At 45.7% G+C, this 15205-nt stretch overlaps 1 protein-coding gene across 5 annotated transcripts in view; it reads right to left on the reverse strand.

The window, feature by feature from the left end:
• KTN1 (kinectin 1) overlaps nt 1-15205 on the reverse strand; it is a 108061-nt gene that overhangs the window by 9869 nt on the left and 82987 nt on the right. For 3 of the 5 annotated variants that reach the window (XM_081858685.1, XM_081858686.1, XM_081858684.1), the window contains 9 exons: nt 15049-15117; nt 14142-14179; nt 13528-13618; nt 9879-9965; nt 5125-5214; nt 4053-4133; nt 2948-3037; nt 2762-2854; nt 70-141 (listed from right to left, as the gene is read on the reverse strand). In XM_081858685.1, coding sequence (XP_081714811.1) covers nt 70-141; nt 2762-2854; nt 2948-3037; nt 4053-4133; nt 5125-5214; nt 9879-9965; nt 13528-13618; nt 14142-14179; nt 15049-15117 — 711 coding nt within the window. The remainder of the gene's footprint in view (nt 1-69; nt 142-2761; nt 2855-2947; nt 3038-4052; nt 4134-5124; nt 5215-9878; nt 9966-13527; nt 13619-14141; nt 14180-15048; nt 15118-15205) is intronic. The other 2 variants (XM_081858688.1, XM_081858687.1) reach the window with 1 other exon arrangement.

The raw sequence follows: 15205 nt of genomic DNA on the forward strand, positions 1-15205 counted from the left end.
TTTTACACAAACACCCCAAGAAGGTTTGGGATGAAGTAACCCTTCATGTACAGATTAAACGAAACATACAGAATCAACTTCTTTGACTTCTTCCTTTAATCTTTCTACCGCCTGCTCCAAAGGAGCGACTGATGAGCGCATCTGCAATCAGACAAAATATAAACACTATTATTATTATTATTTAAATGACAAACATCTTACTCTTCAAGACTGTGAAATGGATGATCAGGGGCTGCTGATTTCGCAAGACTCCAACTGGCTTCAGGTTGCTGTGGCTGTTCACAATTACTGTTATGAGAAAAGCTTCCTTTTGCCTGTTCTGAATCTCCTTCCAATCAATTCTGCCAAGCAACACAGAGTTCCTACGCTACAGGAGAGGAAGACGTTTCTCCCATCTACACTCTGTAAATTGTGAATAATTAGATGGCCTCCCAATCTTTTGTTGAAAGATTTGTTGCAAAGATTTGTCCCTGCAGAGATTTTCACTTGTGCAGTAGCACTCTCCTCGCTTTCCTAAATAGGTTCCAGGGACTCCCCCAACCCTTTGCAGCATACGGGGGAAGGAGGAGGAGGGAAGCCCCAAGTGGAAATCCTTGCACTGACGAGAAGCGTCCATTGGCTACTACCCGTTGTTTTTCATTTATTTGGCCTTTGTGACCCACAAAGGTCGCTACCAAGGTTAGTGTGGTGTAGTGGTTAAGAGTGGTAGTCTCGTAATCTGGGTAACCGGGTTTGCATCTCCGCTCCTCCACATGCAGCTGCTGGGTGACCTTGGGCCAGTCACACTTCTCTGAAGTCTCTCAGCCCCACTCACCTCACAGAGTGTTTGTTGTGGGGGAAGAAGGGAAAACAGAATGTTAGCCGCTTTGAGACTCCTGAAGGGGAGTGAAAGGCGGGATATCAAATCCAAACTCTTCTATTTGTAGCACTCTGAACACCAGAGAGGGCTAACAAACCTCCTTCATCTAGGTGGCAAAGACAGCTCCCATCCGTGAACCAGAGATTACTAAACCCAGATCATTTAACTCCGCGGAAGGTAGAGACGCAGTGGCAGATGGTCTTTCCCAGTTAACAATGAAATACTGCTGGTCTCCTGCTGCCAGCGGGTGGGGCTGCGCAGACATTTTCCCCATTTGCATCAAGTCTGCTTCAGTAAGCACTTGCTGGATGCATAATCCGAATCATCTTAGAGAGATTAATTTATTTTGATGAAAGCAAAGGAAAGCCACAAAAGTACAACACTGGTGGTGCGTTTTCCCTTTTTGCTTTTCAAAAACAGGATTAAGCCCCCTGATATTACTTCGAGAATGTGCTGCTATTTTTATACACGATCGCAGATTTGCCAGCTAATGTACAAGAGGCTGATTACTTCAGTATGCTGTTTTCAGGAGACATGACTGACCCTTGCTTGCAACTAACTAACTCGGGCCATAGACTAAACATTCAGCCCCTCCAGCCTGGAACTGTCTCCTCTAGCTGGGAACAGAAGCCCCACCACACAGTCCTGATAGACATGGGCTCTAGCATAGGACCCCTGACCATTAGGTCCAGTCGTGACCGACTCCGGGGTTGTGGCGCTCATCTCGCTTTATTGGCCGAGGGAGCCAGCGTACAGCTTCCGGGTCATGTGGCCAGCATGACTAAGCCACTTCTGGCGAACCAGAGCAGCGCACGGAAACGCCGTTTACCTTCCCGTCAGAGCGGTACCTATTTATCTACTTGCACTTTGACGTGCTTTTGAACTGCTTGGTTGGCAGGAGCAGGGACCGAGCAATGGGAGCTCACCCCGTCGCGGGGATTCAAACTACCGACCTTCTGATCAGCAAGTCCTAGGCTCTGTGGTTTAACCCACAGCGCCACCCGCGTCCCCGGGCTCTAGCATAGGATCTTTGAAACTGAGATGACAGAGACTAAACCTTGAACTGTTCACATCCAAAGCATGTTCTCTGCATCTAAGGCAGCTGTGGGGAACCTTTGGGCTGCCAGATGTTGCTGAACTTCAATTCCCTCACCCCTGGCAAGCCTGGCCCATGGCCAGGGGAAATGGGAGTTGCAGTTCAGCAACATCTGGAGGGCCAAAGTTTCCCCACACCTGATCTAAGGAATGCCTTCCCTGCCTCCACTGGTGGACAGAACCACAAGCCATTGTTTGGATTCCAGTATAATGACATGCTGTGAGCATCCTCAGTAAACTTGCTGCAAGCTGCTGATCCGTTAGGGTATCTATATATAATAAAAACACACATAACAAAGGAAAACCAGAGACCCTCAGCCATCCATAACCATTATGGAAATAGGTATTCCTAATTGCTGGCATATGCCTTTTGGCATAGAAACATTTTCGGAAAGCTTTTAAAAGCTGAAACAGAAGGTCCCTGCTCAATCTCTATTAGCAGAACATCCACAGGACTGGGCTGATGACACTACAGTCTCTTATTTCGTGTCGATGACAAATGAGCCATCGCTACCTATCTCATCCTCTTCATATTGGGGGTTGCACTGATGTTTCAAACTGCATTTCTGCTTTTGTTCCTCACTTTAAGGACCATTACACTGAAAAGCAAGCTTTAGATTTTATACACAGGTAAAATTACATGAAGTGGAGCAGCCAGTGGAGCCATCTTCTAATCCTGAGCAGAGTTTTAGTGTTCCCCCAAAATCTGCCCCTTGGTGCTGGAAATGGAGCACCCCCAGAGGTTAGAGGGGCAGAGAGGAGAAACTCAAGAGTGAAGCTCTGGGAACAGGAGCTCCCCCACAGTACCTGTTGAAGTTCCTTCTGCAATTCTTCGATTTTTATTTTCCATTTGCTCTCCTCCTCTTCCACGCTCCTCTGTAGTCTTTGCAAGATTCCCTCCTAGCAACACAGAATTTCAGTTACCAAACACCCATAGGAAAATTGTGGTGTGTGTGTGTGTGTGTGTGTAAATTTCACAGGACACACTCCTACCGTCTCTGCAAGGACCACTTTATACTTCTCACACTCCTGCTGCAACATGACATGCATCTCCTCTGCCTCCTTCAACTTCTGCTCCATAGCCTGTGAAAGGAAAAAATAAATCTCATATAGATATCTTGCAGGTTGGCAAGAAAGAGCAACCAGCTGCTCTTATTGGCCTGGGGTGGGGGGAGATCAATGGCTTGGATCCTAAGCTAAGTTAAACCTAACAAAATTCATGGATGGAACATTTCCCCTCCCCACCTTCCCTCTTCAGCCACCTACAACCTCCCTCCAGTTTCCAGGCTTATTGCAGCAAAGGCAAGAACAGGTCTGTGCGCTTGTTCCTGTATTAGTCATATCCTTTCTGCTAGGTAGAAGAGCTTCACTTGCTTCTCGTGATCCCTTTAGGTCAGCAGCCAGGATTGAAGGTGCAGGAGTCTGAGGAGGTCTCCAGATTCAGCAGCTGCTGGTTGTGCAAAACCCTCATCATACAATCAGAGTTTGGAAGGGACCTCGAGGAACATCTAGTCCAACCTGAATATGCAGCTGTCCCATATGGGGATTCGAACCTGCAACCTTGGCATTATCAGCACCACGCTCTAACCAACTGAGCAGTATCACATTCCAAAGTAGCTTTTAATTTTGAGGAGGCCTTGAGGAGGGAACCAGTTTCTCTATTTGTAACTAAATGGTCACTTTTGTAGAGATGCATCGTCCAGAATTCCTGAAGCACAGCCAGAGCTGAAGCTATTGTTAAATCAGCCAGGGAGTTTCCCATTACAGTCGTACCTCGGAAGTTGAACAGAATCCGTTCTGAAGTCCGTTCCACTTCCAAAACGTTCGGAAACCAAGGCACAGCTTCTGACTGGCTGCAGGAAGCTCCTGCAGCCAATCGGAACCTGCGGGACGTCTGGGTTCCAAAGAACGTTCACAAGCTGGAACACGCACTTCCTTTTTTTGGCATTCGGGAGCCGAAACGTTCGACTCGCAAGGCGTTCGGGATCCAAGGTAAGACTGTATATGGCAAATTTAAGATTAATTTTGGCTCACCTGAGCAGAGCTTCCTTTAAGGCTTTTTAAAACACCCCCCCACACACACACCACTTATACCAACCTTAATTTCCTCTGGTCGAGATGTATCTTTTGTATGTTCTCTTACTGCCTTTTCAAACCCACGCATCCAGTCGCTGTGGCTCTGTGCAAGAGAGGATAATCTTTTTGGTTTCCCAAGAATGACAAAAACCAGCTAGCTAGAGCTGCCCTTCCATCTGGGTGTAAATTTTACATCTGTAAGCTAGGCTGGTTTCTACTCACACTCCCTATCCTCCATCCAGACACAGATCTGGAATAGGCAGATAACACTAATAACTGGGAAACACTGGCCTGCGAATGCTCCAGTTGGAGAATAGCCTTTGCCAAAGTGTCATGGGCTTTGAAGACACTCGAACTCAGGACGCAAGGGATAAACGTGCTAAGAGGAAGGCACGCTTGGCAAATCCACACCATGATCAACTTCTGCCTGGAAACCTATGTCCCCGCTGTGGACGGACGTGTGGATCCAGAATTGGCCTCCACAGTCACTTACAGACTCACTGTTAAGACTGTGTTCATGGAAGACAATCTTACTTGGCTACAAGTGATCGCTAAAGAAGACTGTTCAGAGGCATCTCATGTTCAGTCTCTGCCTGATTTTCCGGGAGAGCAGAACACAGAAAGCTTCCTTATACTGAGTCAGACCACTAGGTCCATCTAGCTCAGTATTGTCCACACTGATTGGCAGTGGCTCTCCAAGACCAGCTCCATCGGGAGATGCCAAAGGATTGAACCCAAACCTTCAGCTGCTCTACCACTGAACTACAGCCCAAGTTAGACCATCAACCAATGTCCAATTCAGCTCTTACACTTGCATGGAAGAGATAAGGAAACGCCACCAATTTGCTTGGAGTCTTACGCATAAAACAGGGATACAAAACTAAGCAGCCTTTAAATGTGCAATGCCGCGAGATCATAAAAGCAAGTAGTGCAAAACAGATCGATTAGCAGGAGCCCCTGGAGGTGCACACCAGCAGCTCTGAGCCAGGAAGCCCAGTCACTCCATTCTTCAGCAGCATCTACAAAGCGAAGAGCTTTGCTTCCACTGTCGCCAGCTGGCAGCTGGAGAAGCACAGAAGTGTGGCACATCTTACCAAGGTGGAAGGAAGAGACACTATGGGGAACAGCTTCTGCAGTGTGCTTCTCGTCTCCGCCTCAACAGCCTCCACATACTGCTGCCGCTCCTGGATTGACAGAGTGAAAGGAGGAAGGGCCAAGTCAATGCAAAATTTCCACCAGATGGCAAGATAACATTTCCTTCCTTGGCCTAAACGTTCCTTGCCTAATTGAGAGCTACTGTTTCCGAGGGGCCAAAAACAGTTTCACCCATCGACCCTTGCATTAACACCGCAGAAAACGCTTCAGGGCTCGGCCTTCGTGTCGTTTTGTACTTTCAACAAGTTCTCAAAAGAAGCCTCCGCAGAGTCTGTTCATTTCTTTCCCTCGCTTAAGGGGTCTGGGGAGGCAGAATGCGTGCACAACGGGGTGAGGGGCACGGGGGGTTGGCAGCTATGTCAACCCACACTCTTAGAGGCCCACATCACAGGTTCCTGTTCTTCACTTTTGAAGCATTCCTCAAAGAGGCGCCAAGAAGAAATATTGTTACAAAGCCCAACACATTTTGATGAAATCTTTATCAAGGGGCGATGACTGTCAAGTTATTCTGTGGTATAGCCCGCCCCCCACACTCTAACTGGGTTTTTTCCTAGCAATTTTCTGGGAGTCACCACCTCCCCCCTCCCCCTTATATTGCTCATCCTTTGTTGCCCTTGACTTCTAAATGCATGGTACTTCCCCAAACCCAAGTGAATACACACTCAAAATAATACAGTCTGAAGTTCTGGCCTTGATCCTTGATTTCCATTTGAATTAGGCCATGAAAGTAATATGGACTGCAAATTCTGAAAGGTCCAAGTAATTATGGGATCAGATGCAAAGCATCTAATTTACCTGGCCATTAAGCCATCGCAAGAAAACGTTCTGTACTGAAGTGGGCATCAAAGTGAGATTTCTTGTGGGTGTGCTTTTCCCATATCCCCATTTTATCCCCTTTCTGTCAACAGGGGATGGAACATTGTGCAGCAACTAAAACTGCCATCTGGAAAGCTCACTCTGTAAGTGGAGAGTTACATGTCAAACGGAAGGAGTTAGGGCTAGTTCACACATGCATGCACTCCCCTTGATTTCCTATCACTTGAACTTCAGCTGAGCGTGTGAATCATCTCCACTAAAAGAGTTCCTTCCTTTGAGGTGACCCCAGGTAAGAACTATGAAAAAGTACTGATCTCTGTTGGGAGATGGTACCTTCAGCTGTCCCAAGTCATCAAATGATGGATATGCATGTATGTACTGCCCATTATTCCCTCTGGCTCTTGCATCCTGGGAGAGAATGCAAGGCAGCCATTCTACATTTCTATAACTAAGTATTTTTACAGTGCACTAAGCATTCGCCTAGGGGCGTTGGGGCAGGTAGCTAGTTGACTCAAGCATCTCTTGTTGCAACGGACCCTTCACCATTTGCCGTATATGAAGCCCATCTCAGGACATGCTCTTGGGACTTATTTAGTCCAGGGTTCTCAAAGCCTACAGCAGATCCCAGGACACCCATCTGGCTGCTGGGGTGCTTTCTGCATGTCTGGGAGCACAATAGAGACTAGGGCCCTGCGGGACCTGACATCTTTCCGCAGGGCCTGCAAGACAGAGTTGTTCCACCAGGCCTTTGGTCAGGGCGCAGCCTGACTCCCTCCTCTGGCAACCTGCACAGAATTTTGCTTAATCGGTTGCCATTAATTTGATTTTAATTAATTTTTATAATGAAATATTTTTAGAATGTGTGATTATTTGATTGTTTGATTATTTGATTATTGTTAGCCGCCCTGAGCCCGGCTTCGGCTGGGGAGGGCGGGATATAAATAAAATTATTTATTATTATTATTATTATTATTATTATTATTATTATTATTAATAATAATAATAATATAGTGCAAAACCCAATCACAAGTGTAGTGCATAATCGCCTGGAGATGATCTCAGTTCCCCTTTGCTGATCTAGCTGCTCACAATCAAACTCCCCCCCCCCCCCAAGAATCAGACCAGGAAGAAATTTTGGCAAACCAGAGATGTCTCCCCCAATGATGGGACTTTAGGAATGGCACAGCCTCTTAAATACAGGAGTTTTAACCCAGGTGTTGGGAACCTGTGGCGCTTCAGATGTTGCTGGACTCCAGCTCCTCTTAACCCTTGACCTTTTGCCATGCCAGCTGGGCAGGGGAGCTCAGAGCCTGGCAATGTCTGGGAGGACCACAGGTTTCCGAGCCCTGATTTAAAGACTTTGGAAAGGTTTGCCCCTTTCAAAAATGCTACGGAACATTCCTCAAGAGGCAATCTCCACCCACACCATGCCTTTTCTCTCCCCAGAATACAAAGCAAAACGGAAACCAATTGATAGAGCTGGGCAGCATGTTCCTCTCACCATCATCGATCCAGCAAACGTGAACGCTCACGGCCTCCAATGATCAAGGCAACAAGGGAATCCCTTTCCCATGACTGCGGACTCTGATATGCCACAAGAGACAGGGCAGAAACCCCCTTTGCTTTATTGCCCTCCTAGTTTCAGCAGTAAGAATTTGACCTGCTGTGGAGGTTTAGGTCTGTGGATAAACCTAAGGGGGGGGGGAACCCCCGGCAAAAAATCCTCAGTCTTTGAGGCCAGAGTAGAGAAGTCGAAATATATATGTTCTATAAAGTAATGAACTTCATTTTCCCCAAGATTTGCCAGAGGTAAATCTCCACTGCAATTTTCTTTTATTTAAATTTATTTGTTGAGGGAGGGGAAGTTGGGGCTCTTCACAAAAGTTGCTGAGTCAAAGCCTGAAGGAACTCCAATGGAGCAGGCAGATCGTTCAAGTCTGCTGTCGTAGTTCGAACTCCTGGCCCTGTAGTGCATTGCAGCAAACACCAGTGAAAAACCCTTTCTTGAAACACTTCCAGGAAGGAGATTCTACAGCCCCATGCCCCAAAGCAGCTTATTCTTCAGCTAAATGGCTTTCATATCCTATCCAAATTCTGTGTAATTTCAGTAAGTGGGTGATACGATTATATTACGTTTTTTCAGTTAGTTTTTTAAAAATATAAGATATGATTTTTAAAATAAGCTTAAATAGTAGCGCTTCTGTCAGGGAATTGAATTTTCAGTTTGGCTGGGGGGAAAGATTCCATGTGCATAAAGGGCTGCAAATGTAAGGGGCCAGAAGACAGGGGCAGGAGACAGGGGCTATTTTTATTTGTGTAGTTTAAACTACATATCTGTTTCTCTTGAGCATTTTAAAAGATTTCACATTTCTCAGATTTATTATTTTAAAAATCAGATATTTGTAAGTTACTGAACCCTGTGGAGATTTGACAGGGTAGATTTTAGTTTTTAACCCCCCCCCCAGTCAACATGCACCTTAAATTGGGACCGAGTGAAGTTTTAACCATAGTGAGAATTAAGATGCAGCAACCTGAATCTGACGAGATTTAAACTGGGAGTCCTAAATCACAAATCAGCACTTAAAATGAAGAATATATGCAAGCTGAAATAGAATAATAATACCAGCAGACCTTATAATGTGTTCATATAACACCATATAATGGGTTGTATCCCATCACTCTAGTTCTGCTGGTGCAAAGGAACTTCCTCTCTCTTTCTAGTCCACCCCAGACCACTGTGAACCCTCAAAATTAGCTCTGGGAGGTTAAGGACCCTCTAGAGTGGATTTTGGGGGTATACAGGGGAAAGAGAGGAAACAGAAGTGCCGTCGTGGCAGTAGAACCCCACTGGATACAGCTCAAAACTGCCACACCATTAGCTGTCTGTGTGTCAATATTTACTCCTTGTAGACCACTGATAAGCATTTCCCCCAGTAAGTGTATTTTGTTCATTTATATTAAACACTTAACTTTTTTAAATTTAGAATTTTCCCTTAACTTGCCAGATCCGGATTGCCACATCTAAATTCACACCATAGTCAAAACTTCACACCATAGTCCACATTTGAGGCTATTTTGAGATTTAGAATTTTGTTTAACCTATCTATACGTTTCGTTTATGCTGTTTCCTTTCGTCTGCAAAAATTAAGGTGGGCCAATGACACTTCACTAGGAGATGCTGTGGCAGCAGCAGGTATCCCAATTTCGTTGCATCCCAGCCCGGCTTGAACGCTTCCAAATCTTAGCCATTTCAAGGACTGTGTACATGAAAAGCAAAAGCAGCCCTTGCTGGCCCGTAAGGAAACACTCCAAAATGCACAGCTGAGACCAATGAAGTGAGAGGGCGTGCCGCTTGTGCTTCATTCTTCTGTCAAAATAAATGGGGAAAGTTTTTAGTTTTTAGTTTTTTAAAAATTGGCTTGAATCATGGCCTGCGTGTTTAACTTCAACCTTCTTTTAAGGGCACCGGATGTGACAGTCCTTACATGATGGACAGGTTTCACTGGGCACAAAAGTGAGAGGATGTTTGGGTGGCCAGCAAGATGCTGGCAGGTGTGATTCCCAACTCCAGGGGGGCGGAGAGAGGGAGAACACAGCCCTATAGCTCTAGCAACTGTTCCAAGCAAAACCAGAGTAGACAGCATGCTCACAAATCAAAAGGGGAGGGGGACATAACATAAAGAGAAGGCTTAAGATGACATGCACAAGCAGAGGTGGAAAGTGCAGTATGAGAGAGAGAGAGAGAAAGAGAGAGCATTTAGAACAGAGTGTATTTAAAATTGCAGTAAAAGCTAAATGCTTCCATTTGATTCTAAAAGGCAGCTGCCGAATCACTTCTAGTTTCAATGCAGTTGTTTCTAGCAGTTAGTATTACAACCTTAGCAGTCTTGTTCACTTTGTCCTGCAGCAATTTTTCAGTTGAGGCCAATGCTTCCATGGCTTTCCAGTTTTTCTCTCGAAGGTCCTAATCGTTTTTAGAAAGATATGGTTTCAGTTCAGCCAATAATCAAACGGTGTCTTGCTTTCACTTCAGAGAGCGAGAGAGCGCTTGCATTTAAGCGCAGGTTACTGCAAAATGATTTGGGTGGTCAATTAAGATGAGGCACACTAGCAAAAAAAAAACCAAGTGTGATGTTAAAAAGGGAAAAAGAATTTGGGGGGATTTTTTCAAAAGCAAAAAAAAAAAAAAAAAGGCTAGTTCTTCCCCAATGTCCTGCCATTCTATTTCCTGGCTCTGCCTGCAGCATCACTACTAGGAAGCCCCCCCCCCCCGACTGCATTTGTGAGGAAGGAGGAGGAGGAGTATTCAAAAGTGAGCAATACACACACGCACGCACCCTGGGACCAACCAAGCTTTAATTCACCTGCATAACCCAGAAATCAACAGCAATTCAGCGTCACCTGCAGCAGTCAAGGCCATCAGACTAGGCAGGGTGCATAGCTCAGAAACAGAAGGGATCCTTTGCATACAGAAGGGACTCCGCTACACAGGTCAATTATTACGTTATAAATGCGTTATACAAATGTGACACCAGAGGGCGGTGTGGAGCTGCAATCCGAAGCCAATGGTAAATTGCATTGGGAGCTAATTTTTCCAATAAGGTTTTTATAGTGTTTTTTTATATCTGTGTAGATCCAGCCATGGTCTCAGGTTGAATCCTTAGTAGCTTCACTTAGAAAAGGACCCACTTGACTGAGAATCTGGAGAGCTCAGCCAGATAAGGTAAACAGTGCTGGGCTAGGAAGACCAATGATCTGACCCTCCTACCAAATTGCAGGTGGCTTCCAAGAGAAGGTGAAAGTCCTGCTCCAATTTGTGCTGCGTTGGCTGGGCCACGAGGCAGATTAGAGGACTAACTTTTTTGCCGGCGTCAAAAATGTTGCATTTTAAAGAGAGCAAAGAAAGCAGCATCTTAATGAAGTAAGTCAAATTGAATCATTTCTATGCTTTTCTCAGCCATTCTGCTAGAAGGGCTTTACTCCCCCCGCCATGTTGACTCCTGAAATTAGCAACTGTTGGGGGGAGAGGATCCCTTTTTTCTCTGGCATCTGTTCATTTCACCCCCCTGCCCCTGAACCCAGGGCAAGGGCCTCTCCTGCTACTCTACACCGGCTTCTTATAAGAACCTGAGAGCAGTTCTGCTCCACCAGGCCACAAGTACATCGGGTCCAGAATCCTGCTTTCAGAGTGGCCAGCCAGGACCGGGATCCAACAGGGTTCTCCCCATGTGAACCCCAGCATATCGCCTCTGAGAATGGAGGTAGATCTCCACTAGCAACCTTGGTAGAATGAAGGATCTAGTACACCAAGCCTATGCAACTTCTGCTCCACCAAGCTGACTTCAGAATAGGATGGCCCACCAAGGGCTTTATAAACCAAATAATAATAATAATAATGATTTATTATTTATACCCCACCCATCTGGCTGAGTTTCCCCAGCCAGTCTGGGCGGCTTCCAATCAAGTGTTAAAAACAATACAGCTTTAAATATTACAAACTTCCCTAAACAGGGCAGCCTTCAGATGTCTTTTAAAGAGAAGATAGCTGCTTATTTCCTTCACATCTGAAGGGAGGGCGTTCCACAGGATGGGTGCCACTACTGAGAAGGCCCTCTGTCTGGTTCCCTGTAACCTCACTTCTCGCAATGAGGGAACCACCAGAAGGCCCTCAGTGCTGGATCTCAGTGTCCGGGCTGAACGATGGGGGTGGAGACGCTCCTTCAGGGTTTTTTTGCTGCCTGCCTAGGACTGCATGATTTTTGGGGGGGGGGGGGTTCCTATTGCCACAAGGCAGGCTTCAATGAGAGCCTGGTTTAGCCATGCCTCAACCCAACTGCACTACTCACAACTAGGAATGTGTGCTATGTGTGTATGCGTGTTTAAATTAGCTTGAAGAGCGACATATTTAATATTTTTTAAAGTTATTTTTTATATTTTTTATATTGTGGGGTGGCTGGGCTTAAAGGAAGCTTAGGGACATGAAAAGCATTTGTGATACGTCAGCTTATTTATTCTCTTTTTTTGCAACTGTGCTAATTCACTAGTTTACAATTCCATAAATGCCCATTGTTGAGTTGGAAGGGTCACCTGGTCCAACCCCCTGCAATGCAGACATGGAGCACTGTAACATGTGCAAAGGGCTTCAACACACAGGCTGGGGGGGGGCTGAAGACACCCAGGCTCACAAGCTCAGCTCTTCGGGGAAATCTCAACTCTTACTGATATGAAATAACACAGAAAATTTGAGATCATGGTTGTAGGAGGAAAAGTGCCGTCTGCAAACGTAACTGTTCGATTCATTTCAGGGTTTCCAAATGCTCCTGGGATAGAGGAAGCAACAGATGGAGCAGACTTCTGGAGACACATGCAGAATAAGCAGCACAAGCCAACACTGCTCTAAACAAATAATGAGCGGAAGTGGCCTTTAGTCGCCCAGAGAATATTCATCCGTTTGTTTTGAGGGCTGTGTTCTGCTTCTCATTTTCTAGCTAAGCCGGTGTCCGCTAGAAAACTTCCCAAAAAGTTCTAGCCACTGGAAAAAAGAAAGCCCAGGTATAATGTCCATCCCGAATTTAGAGTGGGGGATATTTTTTGCACAGGTACGGAAGGCTTGAAAGGATAACACAGCTCCCTGAGAAGTTTGGTTCCATGCATCAGTTCTGCTCCCACTCATTCCCAACAAGGGTGCAAACTGTCTGCAAACACTAATCAAAGACACCCTTCTGTTCCAGCGTGTTGCTGGACCCCATGAATTTTAGGTAGGAGACTCAGAAAGTCTGTTTCTATTTCATTTAGTTATTTGTACTCCACTTGCCAAGGGAAAGAAGCTGGCTGAAAGGGAAGTTCAAAAGGACACAGACAGGCACCACACAATGCCCACCTTAGAAAAGAGTATTTGATTGCCCGGAACATTTCAGCCTTGGTTAAATGAATACACAAGGATTTAAAGCAGTGGTGGAGAGCCTGTAGTCACGCCAAATGACGACAGACTTTAGCTCCCATCAACCCCAGTCACTAACGATCAGGGATGATGGAAGTGGCAGACCAACACCATGTGGAGAGGCACAGGCTCCCCTGCCCAAATTTAAGAAGGAAACCAAGCCAAGCCAAAGGATCTCTGGAACAGGTGAAATGAAGGCACACAACAAGGTGACAAGAGCTTGCTTTCTTGGACTGAGCAAGTACCACCCAAGCTTCTGTAGCTCAGGTCTGCCCACGTTTGGATATGGCTTCCCAAAATCCTTCCCCCTCCTCGGATTCATTAGACTCACACATCGAGGCATGCAAAGCTCAGTTCCAGCCTTCTGAGGTTTTGCCCGCATACCAGAGCTCAACTTGCCCCAGTAGGGTGTGTGCAGAAGTCTCTTACCACGCAGAGCAGGATCCGTCTCTGGCTACTGGGAAAGCCAGGCTGCTCTGGCTGTTACAGGAAGGAGAGAGAACACTTCCTGCTCAGTAGCCACATGACGGGCAAGAAGCACCTTAAAGCAGAGTCAAACTCCCCCAGGGAATTCCAGGCTACTTACGTTGTTCTTTTGCCTCTGTTGCTCCACCGCATGTTTCAAGGAGCCCAGCTCCTTCTGGAGGCTGGCGATCTCCCCCTCTTTCCCTGTGATGCTGAATCCATACGAAACAGAAAGCGTCAGAAACACACATTTCATTGAACCCTGAGAATCCCCCCTCCGCGCAAGAACATGGCTCCGTGATTCTGCAGGAATTCCCACCTCACCCCACCCCATTTGTCCCCTTCCATGGAAAATATGCCCAGAAAAATGTCAAGGTTCTCCCTTGGGCCATGAAGGCTAGAAGCTTGCAGAGGTTAGAAATGTGAGAGCCTAGGACTCAACTGCACATTACATTTGACGGTGTTTAATGGCAGCCTGGCAGCATATTTAGGAAGAGAAAAAGGTACTTCTGATGGGAGAGAAAACAGGAGTGGGAAGGCAATTTAAGCGGGGAAGACCAGCTAGGGAAGAGAACCAAGAACGGAGGATTATCCATTCCATCCAAAGGAAACATATTTGCCTTCACCCGTGAAAAGGGAATATTACAGTTTAATTGGGGTAACAGTATTATTACAGATTGATGTACATTGCTGCTTACTTGCTAAAATGGCTTCTAATTGACTACCAATACTTACAGCTGTAGAAGCTGTTCATTCCTGATGGCCAGAGATTCCTGAAAGAGATCAGGACACCTTATTTAAACAGAAGCAGGTAGGTGCCTGGCAGATGACTGGCTTTTAGCAGTATTAATTATGCAGCAATATGTTGCTTTCGGCTGCAGCATCCAAAAGCTGGTTTGCCACATTGCAACCTGGTTTGCACAATCAGTTCATAGTCAATAGGCAAGGGATAGTCAATAGTCAATAGTCAATAGGCAAGCGGGCGCTTGAGCCCCTTTGTCAATACGTCTCTCTTCCAACCAGCTACTCAAGGCTCAAACGCAGAGGCTGCGGTAGCAGGTCACAAGAGGGGCCTGAAGAAGGATCAATGCAAAGGGAGAGGCAGCCAAAGCCTCTCCCTCCCTGAGAATCCACTAAGAAATCATGCAGGAAAATGTGCCCTCCCTCCCTCCCCCAACAGAACACAGGAAGCAGTTACTGCGGGTGATTTAGATCTTACTTCCCTGTAGTTGGAAGGATTTGCTGGGATATCTAATTGAATTAGAATACAAAAATGGGAGGCGTGAGGAGGTCAAGGAAATAAGTGAATGTAAGTAAGTGATATAAAGGTTTGACTTGTTTTTTATTTCTTTTTTCTTTTTTCTGTTTTTTGATGATGTTTTTCTATATGTATGGTTTTTTCTTTTTCTTGATTGTTATGTATATGTATATATATTTTTCCCCTATTTTTTTCCCTGTAAGCTTCAAAATCTTAATAAAAATTTTTTTATATATATATATATAAAATAGATCTTACTTCCCTGTAGATTTTGCCTCCTGAACGTTTTCAACCAAAATTATTTAAAATTCTGGCATGTACAAATACAACATAGCATCCCATCTCTCTCTATGTGCACTGCAAATCAGCCATCGGGAGAAATACCTGTTCGCCATTTTCCTCCTTTATTTCCTGAATCTGTGCTCTTAGTAACCGATTCTCCTCCTGTACAACCTGCAAGAGAGGACGATGTGTTAGACATGGCTGCCCATTCATCGCTCTTGTCCCTCTTCTCCTCCTCCTCCTAAGGCCCCTATGCTGT

The sequence above is a fragment of the Podarcis erhardii genome (assembly GCF_964252035.2).
Source record: "Podarcis erhardii genome assembly, chromosome: 1".
In the NCBI taxonomy this organism is placed as follows: Eukaryota; Metazoa; Chordata; class Lepidosauria; order Squamata; family Lacertidae; genus Podarcis; species Podarcis erhardii.